Genomic DNA, 14,538 nt, shown 5'->3' with positions numbered 1-14,538 from the left:
TTTAGATTCCAATTTCCAACACGTAAGATTAAGGCATAGTAATAGGTAGTATCTGCATATCAACCTTGCTTGTACCAGAAATTTTCCCAAAGTGGAAGGAAATGAATGAAGTGTTTCAAAACCACAAGTTATCACATGTTAGAATTTTTTATTTATTCAACTTTGAGATTCCTATTTAAAACATTTCTGAAAAGTCAATTTCCAATCTGAATTACTCTTCTTGTTGCTGACACTGATGCTATCATCATGTTAACTATCATCAATAGTATTCAACTTGGAAAATTTTACTATGTGCCTTAAACAACCAGCCAAGACTTCTGTGCCTTGAAAATGTATTATTTTAAATTGCATAATGATTTACAACACTAATTTTCTGCATAAATAGGCATTATTAACAGATCAATTGCATCATCATGAATTTTGAGGCTTCAAATGTACAAGTCAAATATTCCGACAATGGACAACAAGGAGCTCAATACCAAGCTTAGCTTGAAAATAAAATAGTCTCAACTCCTGTAAATTAGTTTGCCTTGACAACCTGAGGTAGAGATTTTAGAAGCGACAAAGACGGCCTTCGAACAGTGTGATTAAGCAGTAACATAAACGTCAGAAGCGTTAAGGCTCCGGCTTGATGTGCAGTACCCAATGAAACAGGCACATATGAAAAAAGGGTCGAAATTCCCAAGGCAACCTGTGGCCATACAAACCAATTACTATATGTAAAGTATCCTAACAATATTTAATGATATTCAGCTTAGAATGATCCTAATTCCCAAAAATATTTAATGATACATGTAAAGATCATATAAAAATGAAAATTGAAATAATAACCTGAAGAGATGTGATGCCAAAGACACCTCCGATCACAGATCGCACTGCAGGATGTATGTCTAGCTTTCTTGTTGACAGCCATAAGGCACTCACTGAAATTAGAGTTGCAGTTGCAAGGATCCGGTGATTGAGCTGTTAAAACAAAACATGTATTGTATTCTTCCGTTAATTTCCATGCATAGGCAGAATGACAGTCCAGTTTAAGTGTCTAACAACAAAAAAGCTCATGGCTTAATGCGTGTTTCGTTACAGTTTTCAAAATATTTGAAGAAGTAAAGGAAAGAATTTCAGACATCTAAGATTTAAACTTAGTCTGCAGAATTGAAGAAGTAAAGGAAAGAATTTCAGACATCTAAGATTTAAACTTAGTCTGCAGAATCACAGATACGAGGATAAATACATTGTTAATTTACCACCCTAAAAAAAAGTACTTCTGAATACTTTGATTTAGTTGAAATTTCTCAACTCAACAACAACAACAACCAAGCCTTATCCCACTAAGTGGGGTCGGCTACATGGATCAAACGACGCCATAGTGTTCTATCCTCTTGAAAATAAAATAAAACGACACCCAAAAAACAAGTCAACTAGTCAAGAAACAAAGGGGCTGCAATTTTTTAACTTCTCAGGGAGGAATCAGCATAGATAGTACCTGTACAGTAGATGTATTCTCAAAGAAATTTCGAACCAGAGGTTTCATTTCAAGAATGTCTTCTGGGATCCATGTAAACATAATGATTATCTTCTACCCCCATCTTCGGAAAAGTATTAAATGCATGACCCTGGCAACCAACATGCAAACATAATGATTATCTTCTATCCTCATCAACGGCTCAATTATCATTTTAAAGTACAAATAAAATAGGCATCAAATTTGTTGAAGAAGCTAACGTACAGCATCATTTCCTGCAACAAATGCCCCAGAGACAGCAGTAAGACCAACGAGTAGGCTGACGGGCAATGCAAGTCTCTTCACTTTAGCTGCCCCACGGACCCATGTTAGTGATTCGGCAGGTGGTTCAGGCATAACAACAGAAAGTGCAGTCCAAAAGAGACCGCAGTAAATAGCAAATGCTGATGTAAGGTGAGCTGCGAGACGATAAGGGCTTACTCTTGGCTGAGAATATTCAGTTGGTGGTTCCTGAGGAAGGAAAATGCTATTAGAATGGGGATGTTCTGGTCAATTGGACTTGGAAACAAACAGATTATTTTCTTTATGCTCCAACCTCTAAACCACTTTTAACCATCCACCAGCCGATGAGACCCTGCCCGGCACCCAGGCCAAACAAAACAGACAGTCTCAGTCTGTAACACCCCTACTAGAAAATTTCCTAGGATATCTAGCATGAGTGTTAAACTCGGCATCGGGTACATTAAAATTACAATAAATAAAAACTCTCTGAACAAATCATAGAATTTCTCACCTGTTAACTCATAAATAGTACCACTGACGTGTACTTTATATTGTCCAGCTACTTCTGCTTCTTCATCACGAGCCATCCTATCGTATAATAACTTGTACATCTGAAATAAATAAAAGGGATTTGGGTGAGACAAGATGTCTCAGTGAGTTCCATCTATCCTAGGTTGTAGGCAACCTTGGAGAACCTAAGGATCGCCATCTGTTTTTAACCTCAACCCATTTTGGGTGTATACAATTTCATTATGCATAACTGAGCGATCAAGGGATAACTAAAATCGCTATCTGAAATACTATTTTGATCATATAATAAATATAGTCATACTTTAATCATAAACATAATAATCACAAACACATATATCAAATCTATCGTATTCTAGTATAGCTTATACTTTGACATATTTATTTGAGTATGTCTCTGGTTCCTTTCCGATAACAACTAGTTTCGGCTAGCCAAGCCGGAGTTCCATAACTAAAATTCCTCATTTCCAACGATTGGTAAGATGCCCATAAAATATTGCTTCGTAGCTAATTCATTCCAAACAAAATTTTCATATTGCTACACTTCTCTAAAGTACAAAGCTACTGAAATTTTGACACATTCTCGTATACTTTATCATCGCATCTCATGATATGAATTTACTATCAATAAAGTATATAAATTATTTTCTCATTTATACAACTCAATATAAATATCTCATCAATATAAATTATTTTCTCATTATTTGTACATAAACCGCATTATCTCTTCGTTGTGGCGAACGGAGATATATACCACATTATCTCTTCGTTGTGGCGAACGGAAATATATATACCACATTATCTCTTCGTTGTGGCGAACGGAAATATATATACCACATTATCTCTTCGTTGTGGCGAACGGAAATATACCACATTATCTCTTCGTTGTGGCGAACGGAAATATATATACCACATTATCTCTTCGTTGTGGCGAACGGAAATATACCACATTATCTCTTCGTTGTGGCGAACGGTAATATATACCACATTATCTCTTCGTTGTGGCGAACGGTAATTATTTCATTTTGTTACTATGAGCCGTACCTCATAGGCTACATTATCTCTTCGTTGGAGCAAACGGAGTTTTTCGTATTCGTTACTATGACCCGTACGTCATAGGCTACATTATCTCTTCGTTGTAGCAAACGGAGTTTTTCTCAATTTTCTTTTTTTTTTTTTTTTTTTTTTCTATGAGCATGTTACTCATTTCAATTTTTCTACTCATTTCCATTTTTTTTTCTTCTGAGATTTTCTATAATTCACTATGAGCATGTTACTCATAGGCTGCTTTTCAAATTTTCTTTCAAATCATTTCTATAATTATATACATCAATTGTCTTGATAGAATTTCACTCCAACATTTATACTAGCATAAACATACTTATTAACATAAAAGAAATTTCAGAATACACTAATAAGGATACCTAATTCGGAAATAATCATTCTACTATCTCATATTTATTTTGTTCAAATGTACCATTCATATGGCATAATAGTCATGCTATAATTATGTCAACTTATTCTAATAATTCATAATCACACATTAGCAACTTAATGATATAATTTACTACCCAAAGGTGGGTTTTCTAACTAAAAGAACTCACCTCAACCACTTTTAGCAACTTTATAACAGCTTAAGCATCCATTTTTATATCATTCTTCAGTCCTTAATTCCACTGCTAAGCTTCTGTTCTTCAGCCAACATCAAAACAACTTACAATTCATAGTTCGGCACAATTTATACTTCTGCCCCCAAACTTCAAAGTCACCTATAGACTTCAATACTGGTCTAAAATTCATGGAACTGGTGTCAAAACGTCCGGAATTTTGTTAGCTAACCATAGCATTAAAAATCACTTGATTCTAGGTTACAGAGAGAAAGTTCTTGCTGTTTTAGTGGAGCCCTGTCCCAAAACCCGTAACCAAATTCCAGCAGGATTTTACCAACTTCAATTGCATTTTCCGAATTCGTTTCTAATCCGAATCATACGAAATTTGTGTCCAAACTGTAGGAAATTGAATGAGGAATCCAAAAATCCAATTATTACCCGATTATGGATCATACAGCAGTATGTACAAGCCAGTGAAAACCATACGAATTTCGTCTCAAAATCATGAATTCAAGTGTAATCACTTATATCAACAATTACCATTCTAAATTCATCATCAACAATTCATCATCATAATCACCAACATAAAAGAGTCATTTAGGACAACAAGTGAGGGTACCTGGCTTATGACATAACTACACTAACTATGTCACAATTATTCTATGTCACATGTTAGCATGTCATATAGCATAATTCAACTACCCAAAAGGAAGAGTTATAACTATAAAGGACTCACAATCTTGTGGAGGTTCCTCTTGAACACTTTGTGGCACCTTCTCAAGTTCCAAACTTCTAGCCAAGCTCTTGTCTCTTCCAAAGGTACCAATGGCTTAATACTTCATGGTTACTCCTATAATCAAGCTTCCAAACAATTTCCCATGGATTGGAGTGAGAATTGATGATTTGGAAATTTTTTTTAAATGAAGGGCGGTTTACTTCTATTGGAGGGGAAGGATGAATTTTGCTTGCTAAACTCTTATAGTAGCACCACAAGGGACCTATTTATGGTTAAATTTGGATGATTTCATGAAGGATGAAAATTTTTGTGATGGTGGTGAGGAAGGATGATGGTGGCCGATGGTGTAAAGGGAGAAGGGGGAAGAAATTATGTTGGACTTTTGAGAGAGAAGGAATTAGAATTGTGTAGAATGTTGTGGTGAAATAATTTATAAAATGAATTTTTGTTGGCAAATACCAATTTTGCCCTTGGCTTAAAAAAATTTTCATGGAGGGATATTACATTCTACCCCCCTTAAGAAAATTTCGTCCTCGAAATTTTTAGGGATTTACTTGCTGATAAACATAAATAATTCCTTTTGCTAATCATGCAACCTTAAATTTGAACTCTGAATTATTTCTTCTTACCTAACATCATACTCCTTATACTGCGTCTTCTGTTAAGGTTTCATTCAATCCTAAATTTCTTACTTTTCTTGTATCCACATACGAAGTAACGTTCAATAATATTAAAGTACTCCGTCTTACCCATAACAATTCATATCCCTTCCTGAAAAAAAAATCCACCTTCATATAAATCACACACCACCTTGTGGCGTTGAAAACTTCCCTAACAAAATTCATTGTATACTTTACATCATGCCTTTCCTTCTTCGTACGCTTCATTCCTCCAAGGTCCTATTCAGCTCTCAGACATTTGTTCTGACTGTCATATACTAGTTTGAGTTGATCAGGCTCAGCCAGACATGACATTTGGAATAAATGTCTGGAACCCAATGGTCCCCACTGCATTTTATTTTTATTGAATTCTAATGACCCAAGGCACGATCTGAATCGACCTGCTCTGATACCAAATTGTAACACCCCTACTAGAAAATTTCCTAGGATATCTAGCATGAGTGTTAAACTCGGCATCGGGTACATTAAAATTACAATAAATAAAAACTCTCTGAACAAATCATAGAATTTCTCACCTGTTAACTCATAAATAGTACCACTGACGTGTACTTTATATTGTCCAGCTACTTCTGCTTCTTCATCACGAGCCATCCTATCGTATAATAACTTGTACATCTGAAATAAATAAAAGGGATTTGGGTGAGACAAGATGTCTCAGTGAGTTCCATCTATCCTAGGTTGTAGGCAACCTTGGAGAACCTAAGGATCGCCATCTGTTTTTAACCTCAACCCATTTTGGGTGTATACAATTTCATTATGCATAACTGAGCGATCAAGGGATAACTAAAATCGCTATCTGAAATACTATTTTGATCATATAATAAATATAGTCATACTTTAATCATAAACATAATAATCACAAACACATATATCAAATCTATCGTATTCTAGTATAGCTTATACTTTGACATATTTATTTGAGTATGTCTCTGGTTCCTTTCCGATAACAACTAGTTTCGGCTAGCCAAGCCGGAGTTCCATAACTAAAATTCCTCATTTCCAACGATTGGTAAGATGCCCATAAAATATTGCTTCGTAGCTAATTCATTCCAAACAAAATTTTCATATTGCTACACTTCTCTAAAGTACAAAGCTACTGAAATTTTGACACATTCTCGTATACTTTATCATCGCATCTCATGATATGAATTTACTATCAATAAAGTATATAAATTATTTTCTCATTTATACAACTCAATATAAATATCTCATCAATATAAATTATTTTCTCATTATTTGTACATAAACCGCATTATCTCTTCGTTGTGGCGAACGGAGATATATACCACATTATCTCTTCGTTGTGGCGAACGGAAATATATATACCACATTATCTCTTCGTTGTGGCGAACGGAAATATATATACCACATTATCTCTTCGTTGTGGCGAACGGAAATATACCACATTATCTCTTCGTTGTGGCGAACGGAAATATATATACCACATTATCTCTTCGTTGTGGCGAACGGAAATATACCACATTATCTCTTCGTTGTGGCGAACGGTAATATATACCACATTATCTCTTCGTTGTGGCGAACGGTAATTATTTCATTTTGTTACTATGAGCCGTACCTCATAGGCTACATTATCTCTTCGTTGGAGCAAACGGAGTTTTTCGTATTCGTTACTATGACCCGTACGTCATAGGCTACATTATCTCTTCGTTGTAGCAAACGGAGTTTTTCTCAATTTTCTTTTCTTTTTTTTTTTTTTTTCTATGAGCATGTTACTCATTTCAATTTTTCTACTCATTTCCATTTTTTTTTCTTCTGAGATTTTCTATAATTCACTATGAGCATGTTACTCATAGGCTGCTTTTCAAATTTTCTTTCAAATCATTTCTATAATTATATACATCAATTGTCTTGATAGAATTTCACTCCAACATTTATACTAGCATAAACATACTTATTAACATAAAAGAAATTTCAGAATACACTAATAAGGATACCTAATTCGGAAATAATCATTCTACTATCTCATATTTATTTTGTTCAAATGTACCATTCATATGGCATAATAGTCATGCTATAATTATGTCAACTTATTCTAATAATTCATAATCACACATTAGCAACTTAATGATATAATTTACTACCCAAAGGTGGGTTTTCTAACTAAAAGAACTCACCTCAACCACTTTTAGCAACTTTATAACAGCTTAAGCATCCATTTTTATATCATTCTTCAGTCCTTAATTCCACTGCTAAGCTTCTGTTCTTCAGCCAACATCAAAACAACTTACAATTCATAGTTCGGCACAATTTATACTTCTGCCCCCAAACTTCAAAGTCACCTATAGACTTCAATACTGGTCTAAAATTCATGGAACTGGTGTCAAAACGTCCGGAATTTTGTTAGCTAACCATAGCATTAAAAATCACTTGATTCTAGGTTACAGAGAGAAAGTTCTTGCTGTTTTAGTGGAGCCCTGTCCCAAAACCCGTAACCAAATTCCAGCAGGATTTTACCAACTTCAATTGCATTTTCCGAATTCGTTTCTAATCCGAATCATACGAAATTTGTGTCCAAACTGTAGGAAATTGAATGAGGAATCCAAAAATCCAATTATTACCCGATTATGGATCATACAGCAGTATGTACAAGCCAGTGAAAACCATACGAATTTCGTCTCAAAATCATGAATTCAAGTGTAATCACTTATATCAACAATTACCATTCTAAATTCATCACCAACAATTCATCATCATAATCACCAACATAAAAGAGTCATTTAGGACAACAAGTGAGGGTACCTGGCTTATGACATAACTACACTAACTATGTCACAATTATTCTATGTCACATGTTAGCATGTCATATAGCATAATTCAACTACCCAAAAGGAAGAGTTATAACTATAAAGGACTCACAATCTTGTGGAGGTTCCTCTTGAACACTTTGTGGCACCTTCTCAAGTTCCAAACTTCTAGCCAAGCTCTTGTCTCTTCCAAAGGTACCAATGGCTTAATACTTCATGGTTACTCCTATAATCAAGCTTCCAAACAATTTCCCATGGATTGGAGTGAGAATTGATGATTTGGAAATTTTTTTTAAATGAAGGGCGGTTTACTTCTATTGGAGGGGAAGGATGAATTTTGCTTGCTAAACTCTTATAGTAGCACCACAAGGGACCTATTTATGGTTAAATTTGGATGATTTCATGAAGGATGAAAATTTTTGTGATGGTGGTGAGGAAGGATGATGGTGGCCGATGGTGTAAAGGGAGAAGGGGGAAGAAATTATGTTGGACTTTTGAGAGAGAAGGAATTAGAATTGTGTAGAATGTTGTGGTGAAATAATTTATAAAATGAATTTTTGTTGGCAAATACCAATTTTGCCCTTGGCTTAAAAAAATTTTCATGGAGGGATATTACACAGTCCTAATCTCAATGTAATATACCCCTTATGGAGAAAATATGAATACGGTAAAACAAACATAATTCCAAGTGCCCTCCCCCACATACGATGTCCATATTCCATCCAATATATGAACTTGAATTCTTCAATCCTCATCCCTTTGTTAACACTGCAAGAAGTTTGCAACAAAGTATTATCATAACATTTATAAAAACAACAACAGTTCTTTTCAGACTAAGTGTCAATTCACTTCCAATCCTTTGATTTTTGTAACTGTTACATAATCAATACTGAAATTGTACCTAGCAGTCTACTTGTATAGGAAACAAGCTTGTTCATTTAGACAGTTCCAGAAAGTTGGTTACAAATGTCAATCAATTTGGTAAATCTTTATTCATTTTATATTACTAATTATCATCTTTATAGCATTAACAGCAATTAGTTACTCCCTTGTCCCTCCATCTCATTCTAGTCGTCTCTTTTGCAATATTTCTCTGTCTCACATTAATTGGCACTTTAGAATACAAATAAATCATTGATTATTTTTTCCACTAATATACTCCAGTAACTACAATTAATAAGGGTGTTTTAGTAAATGAAACTCATTTTATCACTAAAATTAACACAATCAATCATTTTGTTAAGAGTCGTGCACAGAACAAATGAGACATTTATAATGAGACGAAGGTAGTTAATTTTTTTTTTTCTTACAACGATCAAGTTTAGAAGAAACTTAATGAACAAATAGAGGTGTACAAAAATAAGTTTAGAACAAATGTTTGCCCTTTACCGCTTGTATTCCGGTGACTGCTGATATTTTTCAAACTCCTGCAACCATGCTTCATCTGTCAAAGGAGGGAACTCGCCCGTGAATTTCCAATCAGTCATTGAAAGACCGGATCTAGTGAGTCTGGTTAAACCCCCAAGTACCACCATACTAAACACCCACGCAGCAGAGCCAAATAGCCATATTCCAACAGCCTTCTGCGCACGAGAACCTCCTGTCACAAGCAGCTTCATCCCCTCCCTGTGTTCGGCCCCAGCAAACACCACCCTATAAAAGTTCCTCGTGAATGGCACATGATGACCCTGAACACAACTGTTTTCTCAGAACTCAGAACTAAACAAACTATACATATGAAACAGTCAAACAAAACATCAGTGATAAAATCATGAACAATAGAAGCTATTTTCCCATAATACCATTGACATTTCACACATAAATATCTATTTGAATAAACATCTCACAACAAACAATTATTGAAAAAAATGTATATAAAAGATATTTCAATGACTATAAGTTTTTAAAACATTAACATCTCATGAGTTTAAAATTGGAAATCAGGTCTTACACATCACTTTTATTTATGAAACCTCAGCTATTTGTCAATATCAAATGCCTAGATTGCGATTTTGTCCTTGAATCGTGTGGTCTTTGTTCTCAGCAATGGAGGCAAAATGGAACATTTAAACTCCCAAGTAATCTTTTCATACTAACCTAATTGTGGCAACTCGTACATATTTCTAATTGTGGCAACTCGTACATATTTTGTAGGATCTTTGATACTAGTGCCCGTTATATACGATTGTGCATGGAGATCCTGTTCATCCTCATTTCTTGTTTAAAACTTCTAGAAATGTAATTACTAATCAGTTAATATTTTTTTTTTGTCAAGTAGCCTAGTGGCTAGATGTTCACCTCTTAAAGACCAATAAGTGGGGTGTCTGAGGTTCAAACCCCGACACCTGAATATTACAATGCATTGTCCCTTCCAATTGAGCCAAGCACACGGGGACTAATCAGATATAATTTTAGATTTTACCTACTAGTCCCATGTTGGATCACCATTTGATAACCATCAGATTGAAAAGTAGATGCATGCTCACAAAAATATAATGCATATATGCCCAAAAGTTATATTTTTACATGATTTTGAACATGGGGGAATGTAATTGTACATCAAATTCACAACTCTACAATCTGAATCGACTAATGGAAGCATCTCAAATCACATGATCAACTTTTGGGTAAGTAGTTCAACTGAGTGTTTGTTTTTTGGGGCCAATAGACGGAGTGACAAACAAACAAACAAACAACTGAGGGTTCAATTAAACTAAAAATAAAAAATGAAAACTATAAATTGAATATATTACATAAATGCATACATAGAATAGAATGGTTATAAAAAAAAAAAAAAATAGAACAGACCTTAGGAATAGGATGAGATCGGAAAGTATGAAAGAAATGGGTGGAAAAAGTGGAAGGGTTAAAAAACTTGAATAATTGTTGTTCAATGGCAGGGTGAGAGAAAGGAATCGTTGTCGTGTTCCTCCCTACGAGCATCTGAATAAAAAATGCTTCTTTGCTGCGCTTTAAAATTGATCCAACAGCTCCTCTCCCAAACATTTATCTCTACACTTTGAATTGAGGGTTTAACTAAGGTTTTGCTTTGTGAAACCTTTCTAGTTGCTTATTGCTTCAACAGTGGTGGAGATAGGCCAGAAAGCTCGGGATGGCTACCAAAATAAACTCAAATTTATAAATCAAATATGCAAATAATATTCTGTACAAAACAAAACATTTAACTTGTAATAAACACAAAGTTGATTGTCAAAAATTAAACTATATGACTTAAAAATACCTTAAATAATGCTCCACACGTTATAAGTGACTTGATATCATCGATAATTGACTCGGAACTAATACTCTTTCAAATCACAAGGTTCCTTCTTGAAAAATAATCAATTTTCCTACGCTTCATTTTTACTTTTCTGATGCAAAAAATCCAAACATAACAGAATATCAACAAAACATAACCGAATGTCCATAACAATTGTGAGAAGAACACAACAACTTCAAGCAAAATAGAATAATCCTGGGATGGCCACAATTCACATAAGCGAAAACTTAAAAACAACACAGTAACAATAGCATAGAGGGACATATCAATTGTGACAACAATAGAAAAATGACAACAACTCACAATTCACATTTGAATTCATAAACATCCTCGATCATAGAAACATCATAAATCATAATGTATGAATGAAAGTGATTTATTTCTATAATTCATTCATTTAGATCAATTAATTCAATTACAATGTGAATGAGAAAAGCTTTGAATTCAGATATGAGTATTCACAGTGAAGAAGATGAACTTACAGGCCTTCGTGTGGCGGATTTCGCAGCGAATGCAGCAGTGGCGTGTTCAGTCACTGCTGTGGCCTGTGAGGGTACCGCAGGAATTTTAGTAGCGTGTTCAGCTTGAGTTAAGATCTCTCCATTTGTTAAATAAATGGACAATAATAATAATAAAAAAATGTATATGATGAATCCTACTACTATTAGTTGGGTCCCACTCCTATTAATTATTTTCAAATTTGTTTGTGTCTTTATCTCTAAGAAACAGAGAGACTAATAAATAGAGATGATCTAACTCGTTCAATTTTTTAAAATTAAAACTTTTTTTTAACAAGTAAAACTAACTCATCGAAATTAACAACAAATAATTCGACTCAGACTCATCGAGAAGAACGACACTCCAATAAATTCATAGCAAAGCAATTGGGTTCAAAATAGTCACACTTATCATTGTATTTGTCACTGTCATTGTCACTATCACTATCATTGCTATCATCGAAAATGGAATTATCAATACCGATTTCAGAACGAAGATAACCTTCAATACAACTATTAATGATATTATTCCAATGAATTTGACTTTTCAATTTCGATGACATGTAACTAGTTAAGTTATGTGGTATTAGAGCTTCTATAATGGTAGTTTACTAATATGAACTCCTTAAATAGACCCCACGCGTACACATTATTTATTTATAATTTTTTAATAAAAGTATCTATTAAAGACTCAATGACTCCAATGACAATACATTAATACGGACTCTGATGAAAAGTACTTAAATATGTCCCACTAACTTTACATCATTAAACAAAAATAATTTATTAATTCTTTTGCAAGTGGGACCAAATAATACATATTTTATTACTTCTTTTAAACGTGAGACCCGTTAGTTGTACATGAGAGAGAAGATCCTTATATAATGGCATGTTGCTTAATAGGGACTCGTTTTTCCAATGGGGTCCTTAACAAGGAGTGGTCCTTGTTAAGTAAAGACCCCATTGAAGATGCTCTTAGCAACATGGTTAAATGGAAACATGTCACAATTTGTTGTTTTTAAATTAAGAAAAACATTTCTTAAAAAAAAAAATTAAGTAAAATTAGACATGGCAACGGGGCGGGAGGGTTTTAACACACCCAACCCCGGCCCCGTTAGATGGTACCCAGCCCCGCCCCGTTAGATGGTACCCAGCCCCGCCCCCAGACCCGGGGGATAGAAAATTCACCCCAGACCTGCCCCCAACAGGGACGGGTTTCCCCGGCCCCGCACCCACCCCCACCCGCGGTACAACATAAGCAACACAAAAAAAAAAAAACTGCTACTGATACAAATTAAAACCGCAGCCACAGAAAAACAAAACTGCCAAAACTCTGCTTTCCTCTCTCAACAGTCCCAGCAGAAAAAACCATAGTCACATAAAATTCTAAACTAATTATTTGGACTTGGGAAGCACAACATCACTTTATTAATTAAAGAGATGAGCCACCACATGCCCCATCATCACTACATGACAGTAAGTAATGAGCAATAGGGCCCACCATACTAGTATTATTGCTTGTTTCTCAATGGAAGTGTTGAGCTTCTATATTTATAAGCACCCATTCCATTCAATATCTATGAAATGCCCGATGTGGGACATATTTTTACACTATTTTTTTCTTTGTAAATTCTCATGTACGGGTGTGGGGCGGGTGCGAGTATCCCCCGTCCCCGGCCCCGCCCCCGCATTAAACCTGCGAGTTTTCCCCAGACCCGCACCCAGTTAATTCGGCTTTTCCCCGTTAAAAATCGGGGCGGGGGCGGGAGACCCGGCGGGTGCGGGTTGGTTTGCCATGTCTAAGTAAAATATTTTAAATAACATTTTTTAATCTGAAACGGATCAAAACATAACAAAACATAAAAGAAGGTAGCAAACTAGAAATTTATTCTAGTTACATCCCATTAACATCTAGTTACACCATTTCTAATTGATTATAGTTCAATTGACAAAAACATTACATCTAGTATTACAACACATTGTCTTTTCCAACATCAACTTTTAGAGACGATGCTTCGGAGACTCTTAAGGAAGAAAACCCATCCGTTGAAAATGATCTTGAAAAACACAATTTTGCCATAAGTGTTGTTGCAGAAGAAGCTCATGCTTAAATTATGGCTAGAATAGTTTCTAAATTTGGTCCGGTAGTAGGTCACATGTAGCTACCAATTATCTTTCAAACAATGGAATTCTCTTTTGATTGCCTATGTTTTTCTTCCATCGTTGATCATTTTGAATTTATTAACACATAATTTTCTATTATAGTCCGAGAGGTAGAAATCATAGTTAGTTTAAATCTACAATAATTGATGCAATTAAGTAACAAATACTACATATATCTAAAATTTGTGTGATATATTAATTTAGAGGTGTTTATTTTGAACAACTATCTGTGTGATAACTTTTAAGATAACTATATAAAAAATAGGTATTGATACGATTAACATTAATCAAGTTCAATTTAACTCTACTTTCATACCGTTTATCCTTCCAAATGCACTTCATAAAAAAAATCACAATTTACATCTTTACATCTATCTATATATAAAAGTTGTCCCAAGCCAATTTTGAAGCCCTAATTTTTCCAAAACCCTAATGGCTACAATTACTGTTTTACGTACCCTAACTATGAGAATGATGCTTGATTATATTTTGCTTTCTTTAGTCTTTAGATATACATTGATGAATAATTTGGAGG

At 34.6% G+C, this 14,538-nt stretch overlaps 1 protein-coding gene and 1 long non-coding RNA gene across 2 annotated transcripts; both read right to left on the bottom strand.

Moving 5' to 3' along the window:
* Positions 1-296: 296 nt before the first annotated feature.
* On the bottom strand, positions 297-13,364 carry LOC146925306 (heme A synthase COX15-like). The gene is given in 11 exon segments (XM_085710267.1): positions 297-691; positions 832-963; positions 1,484-1,579; positions 1,581-1,613; positions 1,727-1,972; positions 2,058-2,137; positions 8,686-8,831; positions 9,453-9,751; positions 10,872-11,179; positions 11,305-11,434; positions 11,826-13,364. Coding segments are annotated over 9 exon segments (1,401 nt in total). The 5' UTR covers positions 11,070-11,179; positions 11,305-11,434; positions 11,826-13,364; the 3' UTR covers positions 297-520.
* LOC146925307 (uncharacterized) lies at positions 7,567-8,580 on the bottom strand. The gene is made up of 2 exons (XR_015010471.1): positions 8,176-8,580; positions 7,567-7,835 (listed from the first exon to the last, which is right to left on the bottom strand). It is a non-coding gene; the product is annotated as an uncharacterized LOC146925307 (long non-coding RNA).
* Positions 13,365-14,538: the final 1,174 nt, after the last annotated feature.

The sequence above is a fragment of the Medicago sativa genome, chromosome 5 (genome assembly GCF_051527215.1).
Source record: "Medicago sativa cultivar Bolivia chromosome 5, Bolivia_mono, whole genome shotgun sequence".
Lineage (NCBI taxonomy): Eukaryota > Viridiplantae > Streptophyta > Magnoliopsida > Fabales > Fabaceae > Medicago > Medicago sativa.
Note: the sequence above shows the minus strand (reverse complement) of the source record. Positions and strands in the feature narration are given on the sequence as shown.